General features: G+C 37.5%; 2 protein-coding genes across 4 annotated transcripts in view; both read right to left on the bottom strand.

The window, feature by feature from the left end:
- ENOSF1 (enolase superfamily member 1) overlaps positions 1 to 2,411 on the bottom strand; it is a 29,974-nt gene extending 27,563 nt beyond the window's left edge. Inside the window, exon 1 of one of the 2 annotated variants that reach the window (XM_042962261.1) lies at positions 2,282 to 2,411. In XM_042962261.1, coding sequence (XP_042818195.1) covers positions 2,282 to 2,365 — 84 coding nt within the window. In that variant the 5' untranslated portion in view covers positions 2,366 to 2,411. The remainder of the gene's footprint in view (positions 1 to 2,281) is intronic. The other variant, XM_042962262.1, reaches the window with a different exon arrangement.
- A 9,915-nt stretch (positions 2,412 to 12,326) lies between these two features.
- The window catches only part of YES1 (YES proto-oncogene 1, Src family tyrosine kinase), an 86,855-nt gene continuing 75,430 nt past the window's right edge, over positions 12,327 to 23,751 (bottom strand). For both annotated transcript variants that reach the window (XM_007075938.3, XM_042962299.1), the window contains exons 9-12: positions 19,678 to 19,754; positions 18,238 to 18,391; positions 16,456 to 16,587; positions 12,327 to 15,387 (exon numbers count right to left, since the gene is read on the bottom strand). In XM_007075938.3, the coding sequence (XP_007076000.1) occupies positions 15,179 to 15,387; positions 16,456 to 16,587; positions 18,238 to 18,391; positions 19,678 to 19,754 (572 nt within the window). In that variant the 3' untranslated portion in view covers positions 12,327 to 15,178. The remainder of the gene's footprint in view (positions 15,388 to 16,455; positions 16,588 to 18,237; positions 18,392 to 19,677; positions 19,755 to 23,751) is intronic.

Raw genomic sequence — 23,751 nt, 5'->3', positions numbered from 1 at the left:
GGCCGATTAAAAAAAAAAAAGAAATCACAGTGGAATCCTTTACCTCTAACAGACTTGGGGACTTCATGAATATATCCTACTTCTGATTAGGAAGACTCACTCTGCTAAGTGCTGAACACAGCTGAATTGCTGAGTTCAGCAAGCCGTGAGGGCACAGGAAGCAGTACCACCAAGAAGTGCAAAATAGCACATTCTGTTAAGAAGGCACCTAAGAATCAGCACACAACACACCCCATATCTCTGGAAGATAAATACTTAAGTATTTATGAGTTTGCAATACAGGTATTAGATAACCTCTCCTGACCCAGAGGACATAAACCACTCAGGCCCAGGGACAAATTCCATTTCTTAAATTATTCTACAGTACACCAGGCTACTTTAACACTTCACAAATTCAAAGCAGAGAAAAATCTAGGCCAGAGCCCCTTTCTGCTTTAGTTTCCTCATATGTAAATAGTAATTACAGCCAACACTTTTTGATGGCTTACTCTGTGTCAAGCACTTTACAGGCATCTCATTTAATGCACGAAGTAGATACTATTATACTCACGTATGGAGAAGATAGCCGAGGCTTAGAGAGAATGAGTTGTTTACCCACAGCTGCTACACCTCAGAGAGGTAAAGGTGGTTGCACTAGCTCAGGTGTTTGAATTTTACAAGGCAGGGAAATGTCAAGCATTTGGAGATCCACCAAGGATTGCCAACTGGGTGTTTTTTTAAGTCATTTACCATAATATAAGAACACATAAGGATTTTTAAAAGTGGAAATAACTTAATCTCAGAATAAATGACATTCTTTTTTTTAAGTTTATTTCTTTATTTTGAGAGAGAGAGAGAGAGAAGACAGAGGATCCCAAGCATGCTCCACGCTGTCAGTGCAAAGCCTGATGTGGGGTTCAAACTCACAAACCATGAGATCATGCCTTGAGCCGAAATCAAAAGCCAGATGCTTAACCAACTGAGTCACTCAGGCATCCCTAAAAGATATTCTTTTAAATGTCAGAACTTTGGCTGGCACTTTTTAATGAGAAAGTTATTTTTTAAAAATATTTCCAGGGGGTGCCTGGGTGGCGCAGTCGGTTAAGCGTCCGACTTCAGCCAGGTCACGATCTCACGGTCCGTGAGTTCGAGCCCCGCGTCAGGCTCTGGGCTGATGGCTCAGAGCCTGGAGCCTGTTTCCGATTCTGTGTCTCCCTCTCTCTCTGTCCCTCCCCCGTTCATGCTCTGTCTCTCTCTGTCCCAAAAATCAATAAACGTTGAAAAAAAAAATTAAAAAAAAAAAATATTTCCAGTACACAAAGAGCATAGGTCATGTACTGATATCAGCCTGCCCTCTGCCCACTTAGGAAGCACAACATTATAGGATGAATTAGAGTCCTCTGGTACTCATTCCTCTCCCTCCACATAGGGAGCAAGTAACCATTATCCTAACATGGATGTTTCTCAATTCCCAGCATGTGTTCACACATGAGGATCCTCAGGGAGACCCAGAGGTCATAAAACACTGGGGCCCAGAGACAAATTCCATTTCTTAAATTATTCTACAGTAAATGCCTTCCTGTATTTGGAAACCACTGCACTAGACGGTGGTAGGTGGGAGGAGTCCCTCTAAACACTCTCAATAAGCAAAAACGCCCTTCAGTATTTAGGTCAAAGCCTGTGCCTTTACTGTATCTCCAAAGACGGGAATTTGCATAACTCTCTACAGTGGCAAATCCTTTACAACAATGTTTTGGTAATTTCATAAGAGCCCCCCCTCACATGACCCAGAGTTACTACCAGCTTGTTTGGTTTCCTAGCCAGTGTGACTCCATTTCACAGACGGGGCCAAGATGCCCAGAGAGGTTAAGCGTCTTTCCCACGTCACACAAGTTGTGGAAGAGGCAGGATCACCACCCAAAACAGCCAGTACCCCACCACGAACTCCCCCTCTCAGTACAGAGAAGCCAGCAATGTGTTCTAGGGTTTCGTTGGTGGGGATTCAACAAAACCACTTTGCTGTCGTTGGCATATTAGGCATTTTACTATCCACAGCAAAATGCGGATCGTAAATGCAAAACCAGGAAATATTAAACGTCAAAAGAAAAAAAAAATGCGAAAAAAGAAAAAGCCCCGGGGGATGGAGGTTTCTGGTTACTTTTATTTCCCTTCCAGGCCTCCGCCTTTGCAAAAGCAACAGTTCCAAAGTGGGGAACCTCCGCGACCCACTGGACTGCCCGCGCCTACTCGGGGCCTGGGCGTCCTCGCGGCGAGAGGGCACCCGCGGTCGCTCAGCGCTTACCATGGCGTCCGAGCCGTGGCCCCCCAGCGACGTGGGGAAGCGCACGTCCCGCACCGAGAGCCTAGAAATCCTGCCACGCACCATGTCACGGCCCAGCACCCGGAGCTGGCCGCGCCGCCGACTCCGCCTCAGACCCCGTGCGCGGAGGGAGGGGCAGAGCCCGGCCCGGCGGACGCTGATTGGCCACACGGCCGCGACAGAGAACTTGGCTGGCCCCGAGTGGCAGGCTCGGTTCCGGGCTCCCCGGGACGCCCGAGCGGTTCCCGCCGCGTCTGCAACCCCGTGCTGCCACGCACGGTGCTCGCGACGATTCGCTCTGGGCCGCGGCGGACCCGAGACTTAGGAGGACGTCCCGCGCCGCGTCGGGAAACTAGCGAAGTGACCTTCTCGGGAGCGGCGCCCAAGACGAAGGAGCAGGGTCTGACCAGAGTGCGATCGCCTAGAAGCACATTGGGGCCACGGGCTCCACGCCTGACCTGAGTCAGAGGGCAGATGCCGGCCAGCCAGGGGAGACGCTAGAAAATCTGATGAGTCTTTTTTTTTTATTTTTTTTTTCAACGTTTTTTATTTTTATTTTTGGGACAGAGAGAGACAGAGCATGAACGGGGGAGGGGCAGAGAGAGAGGGAGACACAGAATCGGAAACAGGCTTCAGGCTCCGAGCCATCAGCCCGGAGCCTGACGCGGGGCTCGAACCCACGGACCGCGAGATCGTGACCTGGCTGAAGTCGGACGCTTAACCGACTGCGCCACCCAGGCGCCCCGAAAATCTGATGAGTCTTTAAGTGACCTCAGCCCCCGTTCGCCACCTGAGAAATTAAGAAGCAGATCACCATTTATTGCACCCCTTCTGATGCAGAGTGTTTTAAGTGCATTACCTCTTATCCCGTCTAGCCCTGTAGGTCATTTTCATTTTATTGGTGAAGAAATGAGATTCAGAAAGATTAAGTGACTTGCTCGAGGCCACACAGCTAGTTAAGTGGCAGAGAGTGTCTTCGCTGCAAACCTGGGTTCTGTTGTCTGGATTGCAGGGACTCGCAAGGGAACATGAAAGCTGTGGCTTAGAAAGCACACTGGTCCTTGGCTTTCAAGTACAGCACGCCGCCCGTCAGTTCCTACCTTTGGGAAATGCTTTGGAGAATAATTTAAATGTTTGGGAAGCAATGCTGTAGATGTCATTCTATTAATTTGTGTTTCTGTGGGTATGGCAGGGATATTTTCAAGGATGCCCACGTCACCCCTGGATGCATATAACCTTATTGGATAAGAATTCCTTTGGCTTAAGGCTTAGATCAACTCAAATGCCTATGGAGGCGGGGTGGGCACCAACAGCAAATAGGAGCGAGGCAATAGGCCACTGTGACTGCAGCTAACGACCTTTGCTCTTTTAAAGAAGTAGCCAGTTAGCTCCAGCTTACAGTGGTCCTGTGGGAATTAGAGCTCATTTCCCAAGAGAAGTCTGAAAATCAAATGTTAGTATGGAACTAGACTTCCTCTTTCCCTGTCCTGCTCTACCCACTTTTTTTTTGGGGGGGGGAGGGGTGGCCAGAATATATGCTCAGTTCACTTTTTCAGAATGGGTCTGTTGGCCTGGTTAATAAATTGAGTACTTTGTATTCTGAAGATATCTTTGTTTTTCTTTCAAATTTGAATGTTGGTTTTATTGCATAAAAGTCTTAGTTCAAATTAATACTTTTTAAAGTAGTGTTAAGTCCCATTCTTTAAAGAATAAGCTGGGGTTTCCCCCCCACCTCTCTAGAAAACATTTGGATTTTCCTCGTTTTATGGCTTTAAAATATGAGGGGTGCCTGCAATGGCTCAGTCGGTTAAGCATCATGATCTCACGGTTCGTGGGTTCAAGCTGTGCTAACAGCTTGGAGCCTGGAGCCTGCTTCAGATTCTCTCTCTCTCTCTCTCTCTCTCTCTCTCTCTCTCTCTTTCTCTCACTGCCCCTCCCCTGCTCACGCTCTGTCTCTCTCAAAAATAAGTAAAGAACATTTTTAAAAATTAAAAAAAAATCACTATTTGTGTTTAGGATTAATTTAAAAATTAATTCTGTTCTACAATTGAAGGATCCTTTCAACCAGAAGCAATATATTTCTCTGGAAAATTTTTCTCTATTTCTTTCATTAGTTCTTCTTCTTCATTCTTTCATTTGCTTCATCTGGAACTTAATTGGAATATTAAACCTCTGAATCGATTAGCCATGCTTTTTTTTTTTTTTTTTTTAAACTTTGTTCTTTTGTGAATTCTGGGCATATTCTTTGGCTTAATATTCCAACTCAAATTTGATCTTCAAATGTGTTCCCTTCTTTTTTCACCCTGTTTTTTCCCCTTGGTGTTAGATTTTTTTCTTCAGTTTTAAATTTCAAAAATTTTCTTTTCATAGTACAGTTGTCCTCTCTTATCAGCAAGGACACATTCCAAGACCCCCGTGGATGCCTGAAACCACATTTAGTGCTGAACCTTATATATACTATATATTGTTTCTATACATACATACATACCTATGATAAAGTTGAATTTATAAATTAGGCACAGTAAGAAATTAACAATAGTAATAAAATAGAATTGTATCAATATACTAAAAGTTATGTGAATGTGGTCTCTCAAAAAATCTTTTGGTACTGTACTCACCCTTGTGATTCTGTGAGATGATAAAATGTCTACATGATGACATGAAGTGAGGTAAATGACTAGGCATTTTCAGTTTGTTAGGCTATTGATTGTCTGAGGATTCATCAGGAGGATCTGCTTCCGGTCAGCAGGCTGACCATAGGTGACTGAAATCAGGGAAAACAAAACCAGAGATAAGGAGACTAGTGCACCTTCACCCTCTTTGAAAAAATGGAGGCCATATCTTCTCAAAACAAAGTTTTCATTAGTGTCCTCTATTAAGTTTGGTTCCTCAAGTGTTACTTCTTGGTTGTTGTTTCTTTTCCTTTAAGGTGCTGGTTTTCTTCACATAAGTGTTCATGTGTCCTTTTTTTTTTTTTTTTTTTTTTTCATGTCCATTAATATGTGTTGCTGAGAACCACATTTTGCCTTTCTGTAAAGCTAGTACTTGAAGACCTGTCTCTGGTGGTTGCACAGGAGGGAGACATGTGGCTATACAGATATGTAAATAGCTTTTTTTCTAGGTGAGATGGCTTGTGTCCCTTCTGAGCTTTCAGAGAGTCACATTCAGGGCAGGATGCGAGGGGGAAATAACAGAATAAAATGCTCCATTTTATTTTCCTTGTGGTGATCAGGGTTTACTTTAGGATCTGCTTGCTTTCATCACCAGGCCCTAGATTTCATCTAGGACTCTCCCAGGTAAACTGTGAACTTTGTTTGGAAAACTTTTAGTATTGTTATCAGCTTATTATACTAGCCAGGCCTACCCAGCCATTCCAAATGTTGCCCTCTTATTAATGACCCTAAAAAAAATCACTATAATTAATAGCCACGTTACTTCTAGGACAAATAAAGTAACAAGGACAGGATTTATATTATCATCTTATACAGCTAGAAAACCAGTTCGAGTATTTAGAAGAAAGGACTTCAGACATTGGACCAGAGGGAGAACAAGTTGGATATTGGAGAAAAGAGAAATAAAGCACCCTATAATTGTACCAGCTCACTGGTTACAGCACAAAGGGGGGATCCAAACAGAGCCCTGCAGTGTTACTGAGTTGAGGAGACAAATATTAGTGTTTATTTATGTTAGAGGAGGCCAATGTAGCTATAGTCTCAGAGGCAGAGAACAGAAGGACCCATTCTAATCTTTGGCTGGGTACTGATATGCACATGAATGAGAGAAACTACTCAAATTTGACAAAGAGCCACTAGAAAGAAACAGGCACGAAAATTATTGGCGGTTGCACAGGGTTGGGAATAGTACTTATTCCTGATAGAAAAGATTCGGCAATAATACATGGAGCATTAGGTAAAATCCTCAGAAGGGTAGAGATAAAATCTTTCAAGACTAAAGATTGCTCTGGATCTAACAGAGCTTTAATGTAAACCTTGAAAGGATTCAACTGATTCCAAGTAAAGAATAGACAAAAACAATCCCTAGAGGTTGCACAGGGCTTAGAATAATTCCTACCCATGACATCAACATTCAACATTACTGAAAAGAAGATTAAAACAACTCCAGCAACCCAAAACTATACTTTATGGTGTTTACCACCCAACCAAAATTACTGGGCATATATAAAAGTAGGAACATATAGTTCATAAACAGGAGAAAGTTTAATAGAAACAGATCCAATAGTCCTAATATCCAGATAAAAACCCTCAGGATGAAAAATGAAAATGTAAGCATAATGAAGAGGTATGAAAGATATAAAAAAGAAGAGCTAGAATTTCTGAGATGAAAACCATATACTGTGGGATGGAAAGCAGAACAGACCCTGCAAAGAAAAGATTAGTGAAAATGAAGACAAAGCAAAAGAAATGATCAAAAACAAAGCACAAAGATTAAACAGAAAAAAGAACAAAGCATTAGTGACCCGTGAGACAGTATTAAACAGCGCAACATACATGTAATTGAAGTCCCAGAAGAAATGAGTAAGTTGAAAATAATAGCCCCAAATTTTCCAACTTTGATAAAACTATGAACCCAATGAACTAAGAATCTCAAAGAACCCCGGGTAGAATAACCTTTAAGAAAGTCATGCAAGGGGTGCCTGGGTGGCTCAGTTGGTTAAGTGTCTGACTTGAGGTCAGGTCATGATTTCGTAGTTTGTGGGTTCAAGCCCTTCATCGGGCTCTGTGCTGACAGGATGGAGCCTGCTTGGGATTCTTTCTCCCTCTATCTGCCCCTCCCCCACTCATGCTTACTCTCTCTCAAAATAAATAAACTTTAAAAAAAAGTCATGCAAAGGCACATCATAAATAAATAGCTGAAAACCAAGAATAAATAGATTATATTTTAAAATTCAGAGGGGGGAAAAGGGATCCTTCATATGTAAAAGAGTAAAGCTGAGGAAACGGACTTTTTGTCAGAAAAAAATGCAAGTTAGAAGACAGTGAAGAGACTTGGTAAAGTACTGCAGAAAATGGTCAATCAAGAATTCTTAACTGAGCTAAAACACATTTCAAAAAGGAAGTCAAACAAAAACTTTTAAATGCAACGCTATTAGATCTGCGCAAGAAGAAATATTAAAAGCTCTTCAAGGAGAAGGGTGATGATACCAGATGGAAATCTGTCTGTAGCCAAGGAAGATTACCAGGGATAAATGGAGACACTTAATAATGATAAAGTGGTCAATTTATCATGAAGCACAACAATCCTAAATGTATATGTACCTAATAAGAGCTTCATAATACATAAACAAAGACAGAACTAAAAGGAAAAATAGAAAAGTCTGCAATTATAGTTGAGGATTCCAACATTCCTCTCAGTAATTGATGGAAAAAACGTACAGAAAAGCAACATGAATAAGCTTAAGCAACACTATCAATCAACTTGACTAATTTGACACTTACTGAAAACTCCAGCTAACAAAAGCAAGATGGGTAATATTTTCAAGTAGTCATAGAACATTCATTAAGGTAGAATATTCTTGGCCACAAAACAGAATTTTAATACAGTTAATACATTTAAGAAGTTTGAAATTATACAAAGTATGTTCTTTGACCAAAACAGAAATAAACTATAATTAATAAAAGAAAAATATCTGGAAAATTCCCAAATATATAACAACTAAACAGCACACACATAAATAAACACATGGGACAAAAAGGAAATCAAAGGGAAATTAGAAAAGATTTCGAACTAAATAATGATAAAAACACAACGTATCAAAATATGTGGGATGTAAAGCAGTATTTAAAAGAAAATTTATTGCATTAAATGCTCAGATCAGAAAAGATGAAAAATTGCAAATCAATCTAAGCTTCCATCTAAAACAACAACAAAAAAACAAACAAACAAAAAACCTAGAAAAAGAAGAAGAACTATAACACAAAAATAACAAAGCAAATAAAATCCAGGATGGATTAGTAAGGATCAGAAATCAATGAAATAGAACACACTCATGTGTGCTCATGAGTGCACACACACACACAAACACATGTAGAGCAAATCAACGAAACAAAATGCTGGTTCTTTGAGAAAAATCACTAAACCTGATAAACCACTAGCTAATGAGAAAAAGGGGGAAGATACAAATTACCAAATCAGGGATATATCCATACAGATCCTACAAACATTAAAATGTTTGTAGCACAAAAACACACCTCAGATCAACAGAACAGAGAACCCAGAAATGGACCCACAAACATATGGCCAACTAATCTTTGACAAAGAAGGAAAGAATATCCAATGGAATAAAGACAGTCTCTTCAGCAAACGGTGCTGGGAAAACTGGACAGCAACATGCAGAAGAATGAACCTGGCCCACTTTCTTACACCATACATAAAAATAAACTCAAAGTGGATGAAAGACATAAACGTAAGATAGGAAGCCATCAAAATCCTTGAGGAGAAAGCAGGCAAAACCTCTTTGGTCTTGGCCACAGCAACTTCTTACTCAACATGTCTCCAGAGGCAAGAGAAACAAAAACAAAAATGAACTATTGGGACCTCATCAAAATAAAAAGCTTCTGCACAGCGAAGGAAACAATCAGCAAAACTAAAAGGCAACCAACAGAATGGGAAAGGTATTTGCAAATGACATATCAGATAAAGGGTAGGATGCAATATCTATAAAGAATTTATCAAACTCAACACCCAAAAAACAAATAATCCATTGAAGAAATGGGCAAAAGACATGAATAGAAGACACTTCTCCAAAGAAGACATCCAGATGGCCAACCGACACATGAAAAAATGCTCCACATCACTCACCATCAGGGAAATACAAATCAAAACCACAATGAGATACCACCTCACATCTGTCAGAATGGCTAACATTAACAACTCAGGCAACAACAGATGTTGGCGAGGATGTGGAGAAAGAGGATCTCTTTTGCACTGCTGGTGGGAATGCAAACTGGTGCAGCCACTCTGGAAAACAGTATGGAGGTTCCTCAAAAAATTAAAAATAGAACTACCATATGATCCAGCAATTACACTTCTGGGTATTTATCTGAAGAAAATGAAAGCATTAACAGAAAAAAAAAAAAAAAAGTATATGCATCCCCATGTTCATTGCAGCATTAAAAAAATTTGGGGGGGGGGCACCTGGGTGGCTCAGTTGGTTGGGTGTCCGACTTCTGCTCAGGATTCTTCTGCTCCGTTCCCAGAGTTTGAGCCCCGCGTTGGGCTCTGTGCTGACAGCTCAGAGCCTGGAGCCTGCTTCAGATTGTGTCTCCCTCTCTCTCTCCCCACCCGCTCCTTTGCTCATGCTCTTTCTCTCTCTCAAAAATAAACAAACATGAAAAATTTTTTTAATATTTATTCATTTTTGAGAGTGCGTGAGCAGGGGAGGGGCAAAGAGAGGGGGGACAGAAGATCCGAAGCAGCTCTGACCTGAGAGCAGTGAGCCCAATGTGATGCTCATGAACCGTAAGATAATGACCTGAGCCAAAGTTGGACACTTAACTGACTGAGTTAAGTCAGTTAACTTAACCCAGGTGCCCCTCGTTGTAACATTTAGAATACCTAAGACGTGGAAACGACCTAAATGTCTATAGATAGATGAATAAATGTGTATATAGAATGGAATGTTATTGTCATAAAAAGGAATTACATTTTTCCAGGTAAGTCAGAGAAAGTTAAATACTGTGATCTTATTTATATGTGGATATAAAATGAATAAATAAACCAGGCTCACAGATACAGAGAACAAACTGGTGGTTGCCAGAGGTGGGGGTGGAAGCGGGTGAAGGGAGCCTTGGCAACTATAATTAATAGTACCATACTGCATATTTGAGAATTGCTAAGAGATCTTCAAAGTTCTCATCAGAAGAAAAAAAATTTCTGTAACTATGGTGACAGATGTTAATGGTGATCATTTCACAATATATACAGGTACCAAATCATATTGCACAGCTGAAACTAACATAATGTTGTATGTCAATTGTACCTCAACTTTAAAATTTAGTATGTTCTCTCCAGTTAACGTCTTATTGCAATTTTGCATTTAATATTGTATGTCGTTACTGTTACCAAATATGTTACTATTTTGTACAAACTGTTGCTTTAAGGTTGTAATGTAAGCTTCCTATTTTGTACTATACAGTTATTAGTATGAGGAATTATCAGTCAGGGTCTCAACTGGAAACAGCATGCTCAAATTAAGATGAACCAAGGATGTTTACAAAGGGGCAGGCTGAATAGAGAATCACAAGATTAATGCAGTAACGAAAATTAGAAGCACTCTACCCCTAAGACAGAAAAAGACAAGGGATGGGGTTGTCACTCTCTAAAAGGCCATTTGAAAGGAACCTCTGATCATAGGACATAGCCAGCCCAATCTCAGGAGGAGGAAATTGGGAAATAAGTATCTTGACCTTTTAGGTTTCCTCCCATCTTCTGCTAGAGCTCCTTAAAGGTTTACCCCGACAAGAATCCAGAGTGAGGGGACCCAATGATGAGTACAGGTTGGCCTTCCAGCAGAGTGGATATGGAAGGGCAAACAGATGATGCCAGGCATGTGTTGCTTACTTTAATCAGAAGTATTCCTTTCTGTACTGACAAAATGAACATTAATTAATTGCTGGTGACAGAAACTCAACTTGATGTCATTGAAACAAAAACAAAAATAAAGACAAAAAGAGGAAAAAAACTAGGGAAAGGGCTAGAGAAGAGCTGAATTTATGGAAACAAATGCTACTGAGGTATAATCTTCCTCCTCCTTGCATGTTGGTTTCTTTTGTAACAAAGTGGGGACTTGGTCTTCAGCAGCACTGGGGTGGTATCTCTAGAGCAGTATAATGAGACGAAATGAGACTCAGCTTCCAACATCTCAGAGAAAAGTCTTAGAGAAGAACTTTACTAAGAGATATGATGATCTGCATAAACGGGCTAGGAAGACTGATTTGAAAGATGTTAATTCTTACCAAATTATTAGCATAATGTAATCCTAACCAAAATGTCACTTAAATTTTTGGGGAATATAAAAAATAAAGTCTAAACTTCATCAAGAATTTGCTAGGATACCAAGATTAAAAAAAAAAAAAAAAAAAAAGGAATAGCAAAGGTAACTTGTTCAATTATTAAATTGTGTATCAAATGACTAGAATTAAAGCTGTTATGTTGATAGAAGAATGCCAAGTTAAAGGGCCCCCTGGGTGGCTCAGTCGGTTGAGCATCTGACTTTGACTCAGGTCATGATCCCTCAGTTCATGGGTTCGAGCCCCGCGTCGGGCTCTGTGCTGACAGCTCGGAGCCTGGAGCCTGCTTTGGATTCTGTGTCTCCCTCTCTCTCTGCCCCTCCCCCGCTCATGCTCTGTCTCTCAAAACTAAATAAACAACAACAACAACAAAATTAAAAAAAGAAAAAAAAAAGAAGAATGGAAAGTTAACTGAACAAAACAGATGTGTGTAGGTATGTGCATAATAAAGGACACAAACTAAAGGGATGGGAATGGATTAACCAATAAATGGTGCTGGGAAAATTTACTATGTAGGACAAAATCATGCCAGATCCTTAAATCACATTTTATGCCCAAACAACTTCCAAATCAATTAAAGAGAAATGTAAAAAAGAAAAGCATAAAATATGATAGATGAGATGAATATTTAATCTTGGGATGCAAAGGACTTTTTAAGCATAATAGAGATTTTACAGCATACATAATGTGTAACTCAAATGTGAAAAAATTACATGCAAAATTAAAGGACAAACGGCAAACTAGAAAAACATTCTTAAAATGAAATATTACTATACTGTATAAAAATATTTAATAAATGTTTATTAAATGATGTGTTCGTTGATTAAATGTTACTGTTCTGAAACCATTAGGGAAAAACAAAGGTAATTATTTTGGATAATAGCAAAAGATAATAATATTACCTTATTGAAAATAAACACTTTAGATTGGCCATTCATAATTTAGTATAATTTTATTTTCATTATACCTATAAAGGAAGAGTAAAACACACACAAAAGTAAGACTCACATATTTTTCATTTTTAGAAAATTAAGTCCCTTAGGGTAAAAATCATTTCATTTCCTATCCTTCACACAGGTTCACTGTGAATAGCTTCACTCAGATTACCTAGGTTTTGCTGTATGACTCATTAACTGGTATAATTAAAACAAAACAAAACAACTTGTAAAAATGTCACTCACCTGACATGGAAAATTAAACAGATAGAATGAATTCTAAAATTACCTGAATTTAATGAAGGATAGATCTAACTCTCTCAAGAGTTATAACTGACCGTTTTTCTAACAGGAAGAACAAATTCAGAATATGCTTTAAATACCAATTTAAAAAAGAAACTGAGAAAATATGAATAGTGGCTAAAAAGATAAGTGGGTGCATTCAATGAGAATTTTTATTTCAATTATCCACAAAACGATATTATAATACCTTATAAAAATACTAAGTTTTAGGCTACCATTATTCATTTTAAAAAGTGTGCTAGGAGGTTGTTTTTGCCAACTTCCTTTTCTGGTGAGGGTTAAATTCCACAATAAGACACTGAAGACGAAAAGCTGCTGGAAAAAAATCTTCAAATGTACAAAGTTGTTTTATTTTTCTTGGCAATTTAAAAATACATAACCATTTAAACTGAATACACGTTAAGTTAGTGTTTTATTTCCTTACCATACAGTTGATATCATAAGGAACTGCCCCATTTAGTTAAAACCTAATGAATACCACCAACTTTTCCTGACTTTTCTGAACACAATTAGTACATAAACATAATTTTGTTATCTTTTTTAAAAAGCTTAGAAAAATTATAATATCATAGTTCACATAAAGCCCTTTAAAAATCTGATGTCCCAGGATGTAGATGTTCAGGGTAAATGACAGCAGTCTTCTAGAAGACCCTCTTGGAAGAGGGATTCAATACTAAACAGGTTACGTAAACATTAGAAACCTCCACAATTTTTAGTACCAAAACTGTTACCAACTTGCATGAAGCTCATTTGTCACATTTTAAAATGGTCTGAATTTCAACACAGTTATCATGGCACACAATTTTAAACTTAATGATTAAATCAATTAAGTGACTGTAGGTAAAACCAACTAGGGACTGTTAGGTTTTCAGGGTTACCGTGGAGCTGGCGGGTAGGAGTTGTGAACAGGGCAAGTAAAACACGACAAAGCTCACTGTTCTTACTAAGATTCAACCATTTTCTTAAATGAATGTTGATCAGGAGAAAAAAAGAATTCTAAAATATGGAAACCCGATGCACTGCATTAGAAGTGTGACTATAAAGGAGAATATTTTAAAACATAAATACCAAAACAAAAACAAAAATACCAGACTTTTGTTCATCAGATTCAGTTCCTTTGCTAGACACTTGAACCAATAATGCTGCTATTCAAATTTATATATATTTTGGAGTTTCTTTTTGAGTCGATCATAAAACTCTTGGAGTTTTATTTCTACATTTTGGATGGGCAAAAACTGTCCCCCCTTTTCACCACTGTTGTTATTCTCAATAAGTTCTCCTCCCCAAGTCAACTAAATTCTAAAAGGGAAAAAAAGATCACCATTAAGTACATTTAAAAAGTTAGTGCAGATTTAAACATGGATTTGAAAACGAGTTCTAAAATTGTTTCGCATAAAGGCTGTATCATTGGAATTAGTGGGAAGCCTTAAATTAACTATTTGAGGCTGTAACACTCATTTAGTGTTTATGTTAAAAAAAGATTAGTTTTAGTCATACCTTGTAACTCTTAAAATCTCAGAAAACAGAGAAGTGAGGAGCTGTGAGTGCCAGCAAAGCAATTTTGTCACTCCTTAATATTAAGCATAACATCCCATCTGTAAAATTTTCACATTTTCTTTTCTCATATTTCTTTAAATATTTTCCTCTCTGTCAATCTATATTCAATAAAAGCAAAAGTGCATTTAAGTCCCTGATCTAGTGATATTTTATATTCGTGGCACCCATCACCATAAGTAATATTAGAAATATCTCACAGTACCAGTCTACTTTTTAAAAAGGACTGTTTATATGCCAGGTCTTATTTTTTGATGCTATCTAAAGTTTAAAAGCTTTCCCCTTGGATCAATGCAACATTGTAAAAGATTAACTCACTTCCTAGTTACCATTACTCTAAACTGAGCTATTCAGAAAATGACTAAAGTAAAAATCTTCTACTTTCCAGTTCCATGAGTATTAACATAGTGCATTACATTTTCAAATGCCACTACTGTGGTCTAACATTTCATCAAGTTTCAGAGGCTGTTTATATTCCTTTTTGCTTCTAAAAACCTGGCCCATTTCCATGCAAAAGAAGGCAGGTATTAAGATTGCATATTAACAGTTCAACTTAGAAAAAACTTGTGAGAACAATGAATGCAAGAAATCTTTAAAAACTGGAATGGAAATGTTTGGTCCCAAGAAGCTGCTTAACTTTAGATTTTATTATGGTAGAACTGATTTTATCTCCCAAGTTTTGTCTATTACGATATATAATTTTCTCTTAGCAATTCTGAGTTTGGGGAATAAAAGAAATGAAGTGGTTTATAAAGAAGTAGCCCTGTTGCTCTTCACTGTTATGCTATCCTCACACTATCATCAACATCACAACTATACTTCTTTGGACCCTGAAATAAGTTGGAACTTTAGAGTTTAGAGTCATTGGTACTTTAGAGTTTAACACTTGAGAAAAAAAAAAAAAAAGTGGTTTGTGCAACCATAGCTGGAATTCCAGTTTACCATTAAAAACATGCAGAATGAAGACTTTCTTCTTTTGATTCCTGTAGGTAAAGTAAAGAAGTCTACACAGGTTCTTTACATTTTGGCAGATTTACGCATATAAAAGGCTACGTGGATTATAAATTTTCTCCTGGCTGGTACTGTGGCTCTGTAGCAGTGAAGTAGTCTTCCAAGAAGGACTGAATATATTCAAACGTTGGTCTTTCATCAGGGTCCTTCTTCCAACAAAGATTCATCAATTCATGTAGGGATTCTGGGCAGCCCTGAGGGCAAGGCATCCTGTATCCTCGTTCCACCTGTTCTAGCACTTCACGGTTTACCATACCTAGCACAGAAGATTCAAACATTAAAAAGAGGATCCCAAACCCCACTAGCAAAACAGAACAAATCCCCTAGCCACTAACTGATCCAAGGTATAGGAAGTTTATTTAGTGAAACGATTCTTTCAACAAAGAAGTAAAGTAAATTTTAAATGTCAAGTATATCAAGAAGAGCTCAGAAAATGCTAACCTGTTCCAACAGGTCTCATTTTTTTCATTCCACCTAAAATCTTACTTTTAACACTAATGCCTTCAAAAGCCAACCCCACTTGATTAATAAGAATTTAGAGTGCTACTTCGAAGTACCAATACTTTCAGATATTAAGAGTCAACAAAGACCAAATTTGGGTTAGTGAGGGTCAGTGGCAAGATAATGTCTAAGAGAACTTCCAAACAGAAATTCAGAAGAAATTTTCAGAACAATTTCAGAAGAACTAATGTTCTAGTGCTGATTCTGCCAAATATATTAACCATGTAACTATATCGATGCACTTCCTTGAAACAGTTTCCTTATCTAGTATCACCTGTTTGCCTTTCTTCAAGTTATTATACACAATTCCCTTCTTGTATTCTTTTGGAATCCTGCCCCCATCAGTAGCTCACCTTGTGTTATGACAGGCTAAGTAAGCATACCTTAAATTATTTTTTTATTTTTATTTTTTTGCATACCTTAAATTATTGGAGGTGTGGGAGTAGTGTGAGATGACCCAGGATATTTAAAATATGCTTATTATCTGAGAGAATAGTAGAGATAAAAGGCCCTTTTGAAAAATGTCCTAACAGAGAAAGATGAGGTGAATGCAGGACACAACTTGTGCATTTGCCTGATCTCACGGATTGTGATTCACATAGGATGCTGTCCATCCAATGACAAAATAAAGAGGAAGAGAAGAAAGGGAGAAAGAAAGGGAAGGAGGGAAAGTAGAAAAGGAGTGAGGGAGAGAGGGGGTGAGAGAGGAAAGGGAGAAAAGAGAGAAGAAACAAATGCCTTTCTTCCCCTTACAATTTTTTTGCTAATAAACTCCAGTTAAGTATGTTGGCATAACCAAGAGCTAAATGAAATGCCAGCTTACCTGGATATGGCACTCTGCCTTTTGTTACCAGTTCTGTCTGCAGAATTCCAAATGACCATACATCAGACTTTATAGTAAATCGACCATACAGTGCAGCCTCAGGAGCTGTCCATTTGATCGGAAACTTTGCACCTAAAACAACATTGACAATCTTGCTTAAGTAAATTGTTTCTAAAAATCTTCTTGTGTAAATAGAGCATAAGCAGGGTTGATGTTCTGTCAATATCTTTATTGTATGTGTCATCAGCGTCAAATTCTTCAAAAGTACAAGATATGTGGGAAAAATTCTTATAAAATTTATATTAAAATAAATCACATTTCCTCCTGATAAATCAGTAACATAAAAAAGAGAAATGTTGGTAGGGATTGAATGTTCAAGAAAATAGAGGTGGAAACTCTTACAAGCAACTAAAAACATAATTATAGGATCTATAACTTTTTAGCACATCTAGCACCTAGTAGCTGTAGCTGACTGTTGATGAAGGCATATTCTGTTGGGCTCTAATTTTAAAACCCTGTATTAATTTATTCATATATTTAGAATATGCTTTTTATGCACAAGACATTTGCTAATCATTATGGGAGACATAAAAACACAGCCTTTGTGAATCTTAGACACTTAGTGTGGAAATAAGATTACAGGTATCTTACATACCTATGTATATACTCAATGTTGTAAAATATAAAATAGTTCTTTAGATATTCAGAAAAAACAGAAGATTAATTTTCACTAGCAGTCATAAAAAGTTTCATTTAAAAAGTAGCAGCTAGGTTAAATTTTAAAGAATGGTTAGAATTTTTATAGGTAAGGATTATAGAAAAATAGGAAGGTATTCTAGCTGGAGGGAACTGCACAAAGGTATAGAAGCTTTTTTTCTTTTCCCACACTACTTTCCATATATTCTCTTGGCATTAATTACATAACAATTTGCTTTATAGTTATTTATATATGTCTACTTAGCCTATTAAAATATGAACTCTCATTTACTGAGCATCTACTATGTTATGTAATGTCAGGCACAATACTTTCTTTCACTGAAGTTTCACAACAATCTTACAGAGCAGGTATTACCGTCTGGTCTTTATATGTAAGGAGACTGAGACATAGTCAAAAAGGTTAGAAACTTGGTTGAAATCTCTGGGTAATAAGAGACGGAATTGGGATTCAAAAACACACACTCTTTCCATATGCATCTACTGTATGTTCACTAAGTGTGTACTTAGTGAAAGTTTAGAAAGACAGACACAAAACAGAAGAATCAACCTTATATTAATTTCTACAAGTTCTCTTCCCTCTGTACAGTGTTAACCTTCCAAACGTTTTTATTTATCACATTATAGATAATAATTACTGTAAATTTAGTGTAGAAATGGTTTCCAAGGCCTTTACAAAACTGTACGCCATTTCTCAATTTATTAACTTCAAAAACACCTCTTCTGATCCTTAGTGTAGTAAAATCTGGATGCTTCTGGAAGCTTGTCAAAAAAGGAATTTTAAACTGTTTCTTATTTGTTGACATGACAAAAGTAGTAAAAAAAGGAGTGTGCTGCTCGCTATATTTATAATGTAAAGAACACCAAGTCAAGTTCTTTCTTGAGGGAAACAACATCAGAAAGTCATGGCATCATGTATAGAATTTTATGAATAAAATCAATGTTTCTTTGACTCTTCTGAGCAGACCTAGAGCTATTCTTATTCTACAAAACCCTGAATATTCCAAAGAATGGTAAGAAAATCCAATGAACATTAGGTTACAAGGGTTTATTAAAAAGTAATTTTACCTTGTCTTGCTGTATATTCATTGTCTTCAATTAACCTTGCTAAACCAAAATCTGCTATTTTGCACACAAGATTTTCTCCCACAAGAATATTAGCAGCCCGAAGATCTCGATGAATATAATTCATTCTTTCAATATATGCCATACCATCAGCAATCTTGAAAAGGAAAAGAAAAAGATGTATGATATAAAGGGGACATAGAGGGGGAGTCAGAAAAGGGAGAGCAGGAGAATAAACTGCAGATGTGTGTGGCCCACAAAACCTAAAACATTCATCTGGCCCTTTACAAAAAGGGTTTGCTGACCCCTACTACCGTATCTAAGAACCTTGAACACAGGACCATGGACTAGACTTAGCATATGCTAACGCCACACACGGACAATTTCTTTGTATAGTTTCTCTAAACTGTCAGATACTGTGGACATCTGGATGCTCACCGAGAAAGGGGTCTTATAACCAACATGTCAACTAGAACCCTCACCACATAGCTGAATAAAAACTTTTTTTCCCACCATTTTTTTTTAATGTCTATTCATTTTTGAGAGGGAGAGAGAAAGAGAGCAGGGGAGGGGCGGGGTGGTGAGAGAATACCAAGCAGGCTCTCTGTACTGTCAGTGCAGAGCCCAATGCAGGGCTCGAACTCACGAACCGTGAATCAAGACCCGAGCTGAAATCAAGAGTCACGCTTAACTGACTGAGCCACCCAGGAACCCCTGAATAGAAACTTCTAATAGTTTTCACTCATATTTAAAAAACAAAGATTCATGGGAATAAAAAGCACAGCATATGGAATATAGTCAATGCTGTTGTAATAGCATCCTAAGGTGACAAATGGTAGCTACCCTTGTGGTGAACACAGTATAAGGTACAGACTTCTATTACTATGCTATATACTTAAAACTAATGTAACATAGGGTTAACTTCAGTTAAATAGAAACAAAACTTTTTAAAATATACATGGTAATAAAATTTAAAAACAAACACAAAAATTCAGAAGAGTAAAACTATCCCATTTTAAAGTATATACTGCCATCTTCATTCTTGTTTTGGATTATATTTATATAAAAAGTTCAGCACATCGTTTAGATTTCCAATATTTTCTTTGGAATAGCAATCACTCATTATCTTAAAATTTATCTGCTAAATACAAATACATCTAGATTTCATATTTGTAAATGCATATGTTTCTGAAAGGCTGTAAGATACAGGACAGCACTAAGTACTGAGAATTACATGCTTATTTCTAATATTAGTACGTTATATGAATGTTAGATACCACAGGTCTTCAGACACCATCTGTAACATAAATCAGATTGGATTATCCCTAATGTTCCTTTCAACTCTAAAATTCCATGATTTCATTATACAAACAACAGTCTTCTACTAAGATTATATTTTTATGTACACTTTCAATTCAAATTGATACATGTACAGATAAATACCTGAGCAGCCATATCAACCAGTTGTGGGAGCTTCAAATATTTTCCATCTCCTTCCTTCAGGAAATCTAATAAGCTCCCTGTAAGAAACAGAAAAATGTTATGGAAAATAAATTTTAAATTAGGACTGTAACAAACATTCCCCTACCTCCAAATCACCACATCACAATATAAAACTTAAGCTTTTCATTCTCTAATATTTTTTGCAGCTTTGGAATTTCTGAATAATTATCTTTAATATTCTAGAAGAGGTCCCTAAACTGAAATTTTAAAAACATCTTGGAAAACATGGAAAATTTAATCATCTCACTAGATTGTAGGCATTCCTTCCTTGTTTTGATCAAGATCAACAAATCCCAATTTTGAGCCAATAAGCAGTATTAGATACCTGTATATTTTTAAGTCAATCTGAATCAAGAACACAGACAACTAGGAATATCCTGGGGTACTTAAAACCAGACCTAGGTGACTGACTTGATATAGAATTGCTTGTCTAATGAACTTCTCTCACTTTTAGCAGAAAATACCACAAAACAGCAAAGTACTATGAATAACAGCCGACAGAAAGGCTACAAAAGTCTGGTTGTTATTCCTGTATTACTGGTTAAAAACCTACCATGTACCTGAATTTAAAAAAAAACAAAAAAACAAAAAAACACACAAAAAAACAAAAAACCAGATGAACCAAAATTAAGGTACATTTTTAAAACAACTACACTGTTCTCTTCAAAAATAATAATGTCATGAAAGACAAGAAAGACTAAGAGAGGGACTGCTCTGGATTAAAGTCCTGAACATACATTCATCTGTCCTGGAGCTAGAGTGGGAGCCTGCTTAAAATTCTCTTTCTCCCTCTGCCCCTCTCCGCTGCTCACACACTCTGGTACTCTCAAAAAACAAAAAACAAACAAACAAAAAAAAGTAAATCACTCCAATTATAATATGAAAAATGAAATTCGGCCAAAACTGCACAAAAAGATTAAGTTTAAAAGTTCCTGTGATAGTCTAGGAAAGCGAGACTATTATGTTAAAATCTAGCAATGACAGTGGGAATACAGAGAAGGGGAAATTTTCCAGAGAGATGTGGTTAATGGGATCAATGGCATCGAATGGATTATTATTACACAGGGGGGTGGGAAAGTGAGGTTGTTGGGCCCCATCCCCAGAATGTGCATCTCTGAGTTTCCTGATGCTAATGTTGCTGCCATCCAACACACTACAGACTCTTACATATGGGCAAGAAGAGACAAGGACATTCACCGCAGCACTGTTTGTCACAGTGACAAACTAGAAGCCAACCTAAATGTTCACTGGGAAAGGAATGAATAAACAAAGGTATACTTGTACAGAATCTCATTCAACAGTTACAAGTACACAAGTTAGATCTTCTCTTATCCATATGAATAAGTAAATCTCAAGAGCATTAACAATGAATGAAAATGAAGCTAGTAATATTTACATAAGTTAAAAACATACAAATGCTAATAGGTCAATATATATCAATGAATATATATCAATATGAAAGACACAGATGGAAAAGCTAAGCACCAACTTCAAAACTGAGGTTACCTCTGCAAGGGAAACAGGCCCAAAGGAGCCTGGAGGAAGGGCTCAGACATGAACAGGCTCAAGGAGGAGTAAAAACAAAGATGCAATTAGATCTGTAATGTTTTGTTTCCTTAGTAGAAAGATCTGAAGCAAATATGGCAAAGTGTAAACATTAGTTATATTTGGATGGTAGGGACATGGTTGTTATGGTATTCTCTGTATGTCTGAAATATCCACAATTTTTTAAAAAAGTCTATGAAAAGTGTTGACATTAAATAAACTTAAATAGTTTTTAAAAAGAGTGCATGGCTGGTTACAAAGTGAAGACAGAGTATTCTTTAAAAAAATCTTGGCTGTGAAGGGAAGCAAAAAGTAGACCGGTAGGTGAAAAGCAGATGTTGACACCAAGAGAGGGTTTTCTTTTTAGATGTAAGAAGGATCAAAAACACAGGTAAAGAAATTGTCCTTAAACAGAGGAAGGGACACTTCTTTCCTTAACCTGTAGGATAAACTGACATCAGGGGTGCCTGGGTGGCTCAGTCGGTTAAACATCTGACTTTGGCTCAGGTCATGATCTCACGGTTCGTGAGTTCGAGCCCTGCATTGGGCTCTGTGCTGACAGCTCAGAACCTGGAGCCTGCTTCAGATTCTGTGTCTCCCTCTCTCTCTCTGCCCCTCCCCCACTCGCACTGTCTCTCAAAAATAAACATTAAAATAAAAAGATAAACTGACATCATATAAATACTCCACATAACAACGTATACAGAAAGAAACAGAAGACACAGTTGTTTCAGAATAAAGAATCTCAATAAGGTACCATGATCAATACATTAAGTAGAACATTATTCAGCATAATAATAGATAATTGTTAAAATCATGCAAAAATGCAGTGCATAGAAATGAACTGCAATTGGTATCATTTGGTCAATTCCTTTTCTCTGACAACACAGAACGTTTTGGGTCTTATCAGTGGTCCTTAACCCTTTTTATGTCCATGGGTTGCTTTGAAACTGACAAAAATGATGGACTCTCTTCCTACGAAAACATACATACATATATAAACATAACTTCACATAACTTCAGGGGAAGTTGATGGATCCTTTGAAACTCATTCAAGATTTTAGCAGAGGAGGTACTCACTAAGTAATCGTGAAATCAATTCAAAGGAGTCCTTAAGTTTGTCTCACATACCTCTCCATCCATCCTTATTTCCAACTAGCTGCCTTCTGTACTTTCCACTTCCTATGGTTTTGTCTCCATTACCTCCTATCCTCTTAGCTCTGCAAAGATACCCATACCTTTCTCTTTACCCATCCACAGCCTTCATAATTTTGAAGGGCAATTTAAGACTTGTCTTTTCTACTAATAATTCTCAGTTTATTCCAGTCTATGTGATCTCTTCTTCATTTCTACACTTACTGAATATGTTAAACACGTGGAAATTCATTATGCTTTGGCCTGGAGCTTGTTTGTTTACAGTGAGCTATTATTTACTTTTATACTGAAAATTAACTTTTCAGAAGGTTGGATCTTTGCTCTCTAAATTCAATATAAGTTATTTGGGTGGCTTTATTTCTTTGATACCTTATAATGACTAGCAGAGTGCCCTGTATATTTGAAGTATTCAATACATTTTGGTTGTTAATGTTTATAGAGTAGTCTGATTACAAACATTTCATAGGATATAATGATCATGACACATATGGGTATTAATGGAAGGCTTCTAACACTTGACCTAAGATAATCTGAAGGAAGAATGATTGATGGACTGGTTGAGAGACAAGGAAACCAAATTCCAGATGAAGGAATTTGAACAGAATCATGCAAAACAAAAGCAGTAAGAAGACCTCTCTAACCAGGAAAGTGGGTTTATGTGGGAGTACATGAGGCAATGAGTTTGAATGGATTACAGAGGGTCAATTGCTAAGTACCTGAAACAAGATGGGGAATTATAGAGTTTTAAAACCGGAAGGGTCATCTGTGATCTTGCATTCTAAATCTCCCATCTAGAAATAATCCTAACCTAGCAATCTGACAACATAGAAGTCTATCGTGTCCCCCCAGTTAAATAATTTTTTTCTTAATTTTCTTTTTTTAATGTTTATTTATTTTTGAGAGACACAGACAGACAGAGCATGAGTGGGGGAGGAGCAGAGAGAGAGGGAGACACAGAATCCAAAGCAAGATCCAGGCTCTGAGCTGTCAGCAGAGAGCCCAACGCAGGGCACGAACCACAGAGCCGTGAGATTGTGACCTGAACCAAAGTCAGGCGCTCAACTAACTGAGCCACCCAGGCGCCCCAAATAATTCTTGAAATCAATATGCAAAGCTAAATGGACCATTAGCTTTACCTCCATTACATTCTTATGCTATCAATATCTTGATTTAAACTTCCTCCTTGTCCCTTTTCTCTCTTCCTTATACAATGCATCCAATGCACTCTGAAAGGGGTTATTTGGCAGTTGTTTGCAGTAGAGATTCTTTCCAAAAAGTGCCATGTGCCTTCAGGGTATTAGGTAAGTTTTGGCT

This window comes from Panthera tigris, chromosome D3, assembly GCF_018350195.1.
Source record: "Panthera tigris isolate Pti1 chromosome D3, P.tigris_Pti1_mat1.1, whole genome shotgun sequence".
Classification (NCBI taxonomy): domain Eukaryota; kingdom Metazoa; phylum Chordata; class Mammalia; order Carnivora; family Felidae; genus Panthera; species Panthera tigris.
The sequence above is the reverse complement of the archived record's forward strand: the minus strand, read 5'-3'. Positions and strand labels throughout refer to the sequence as shown.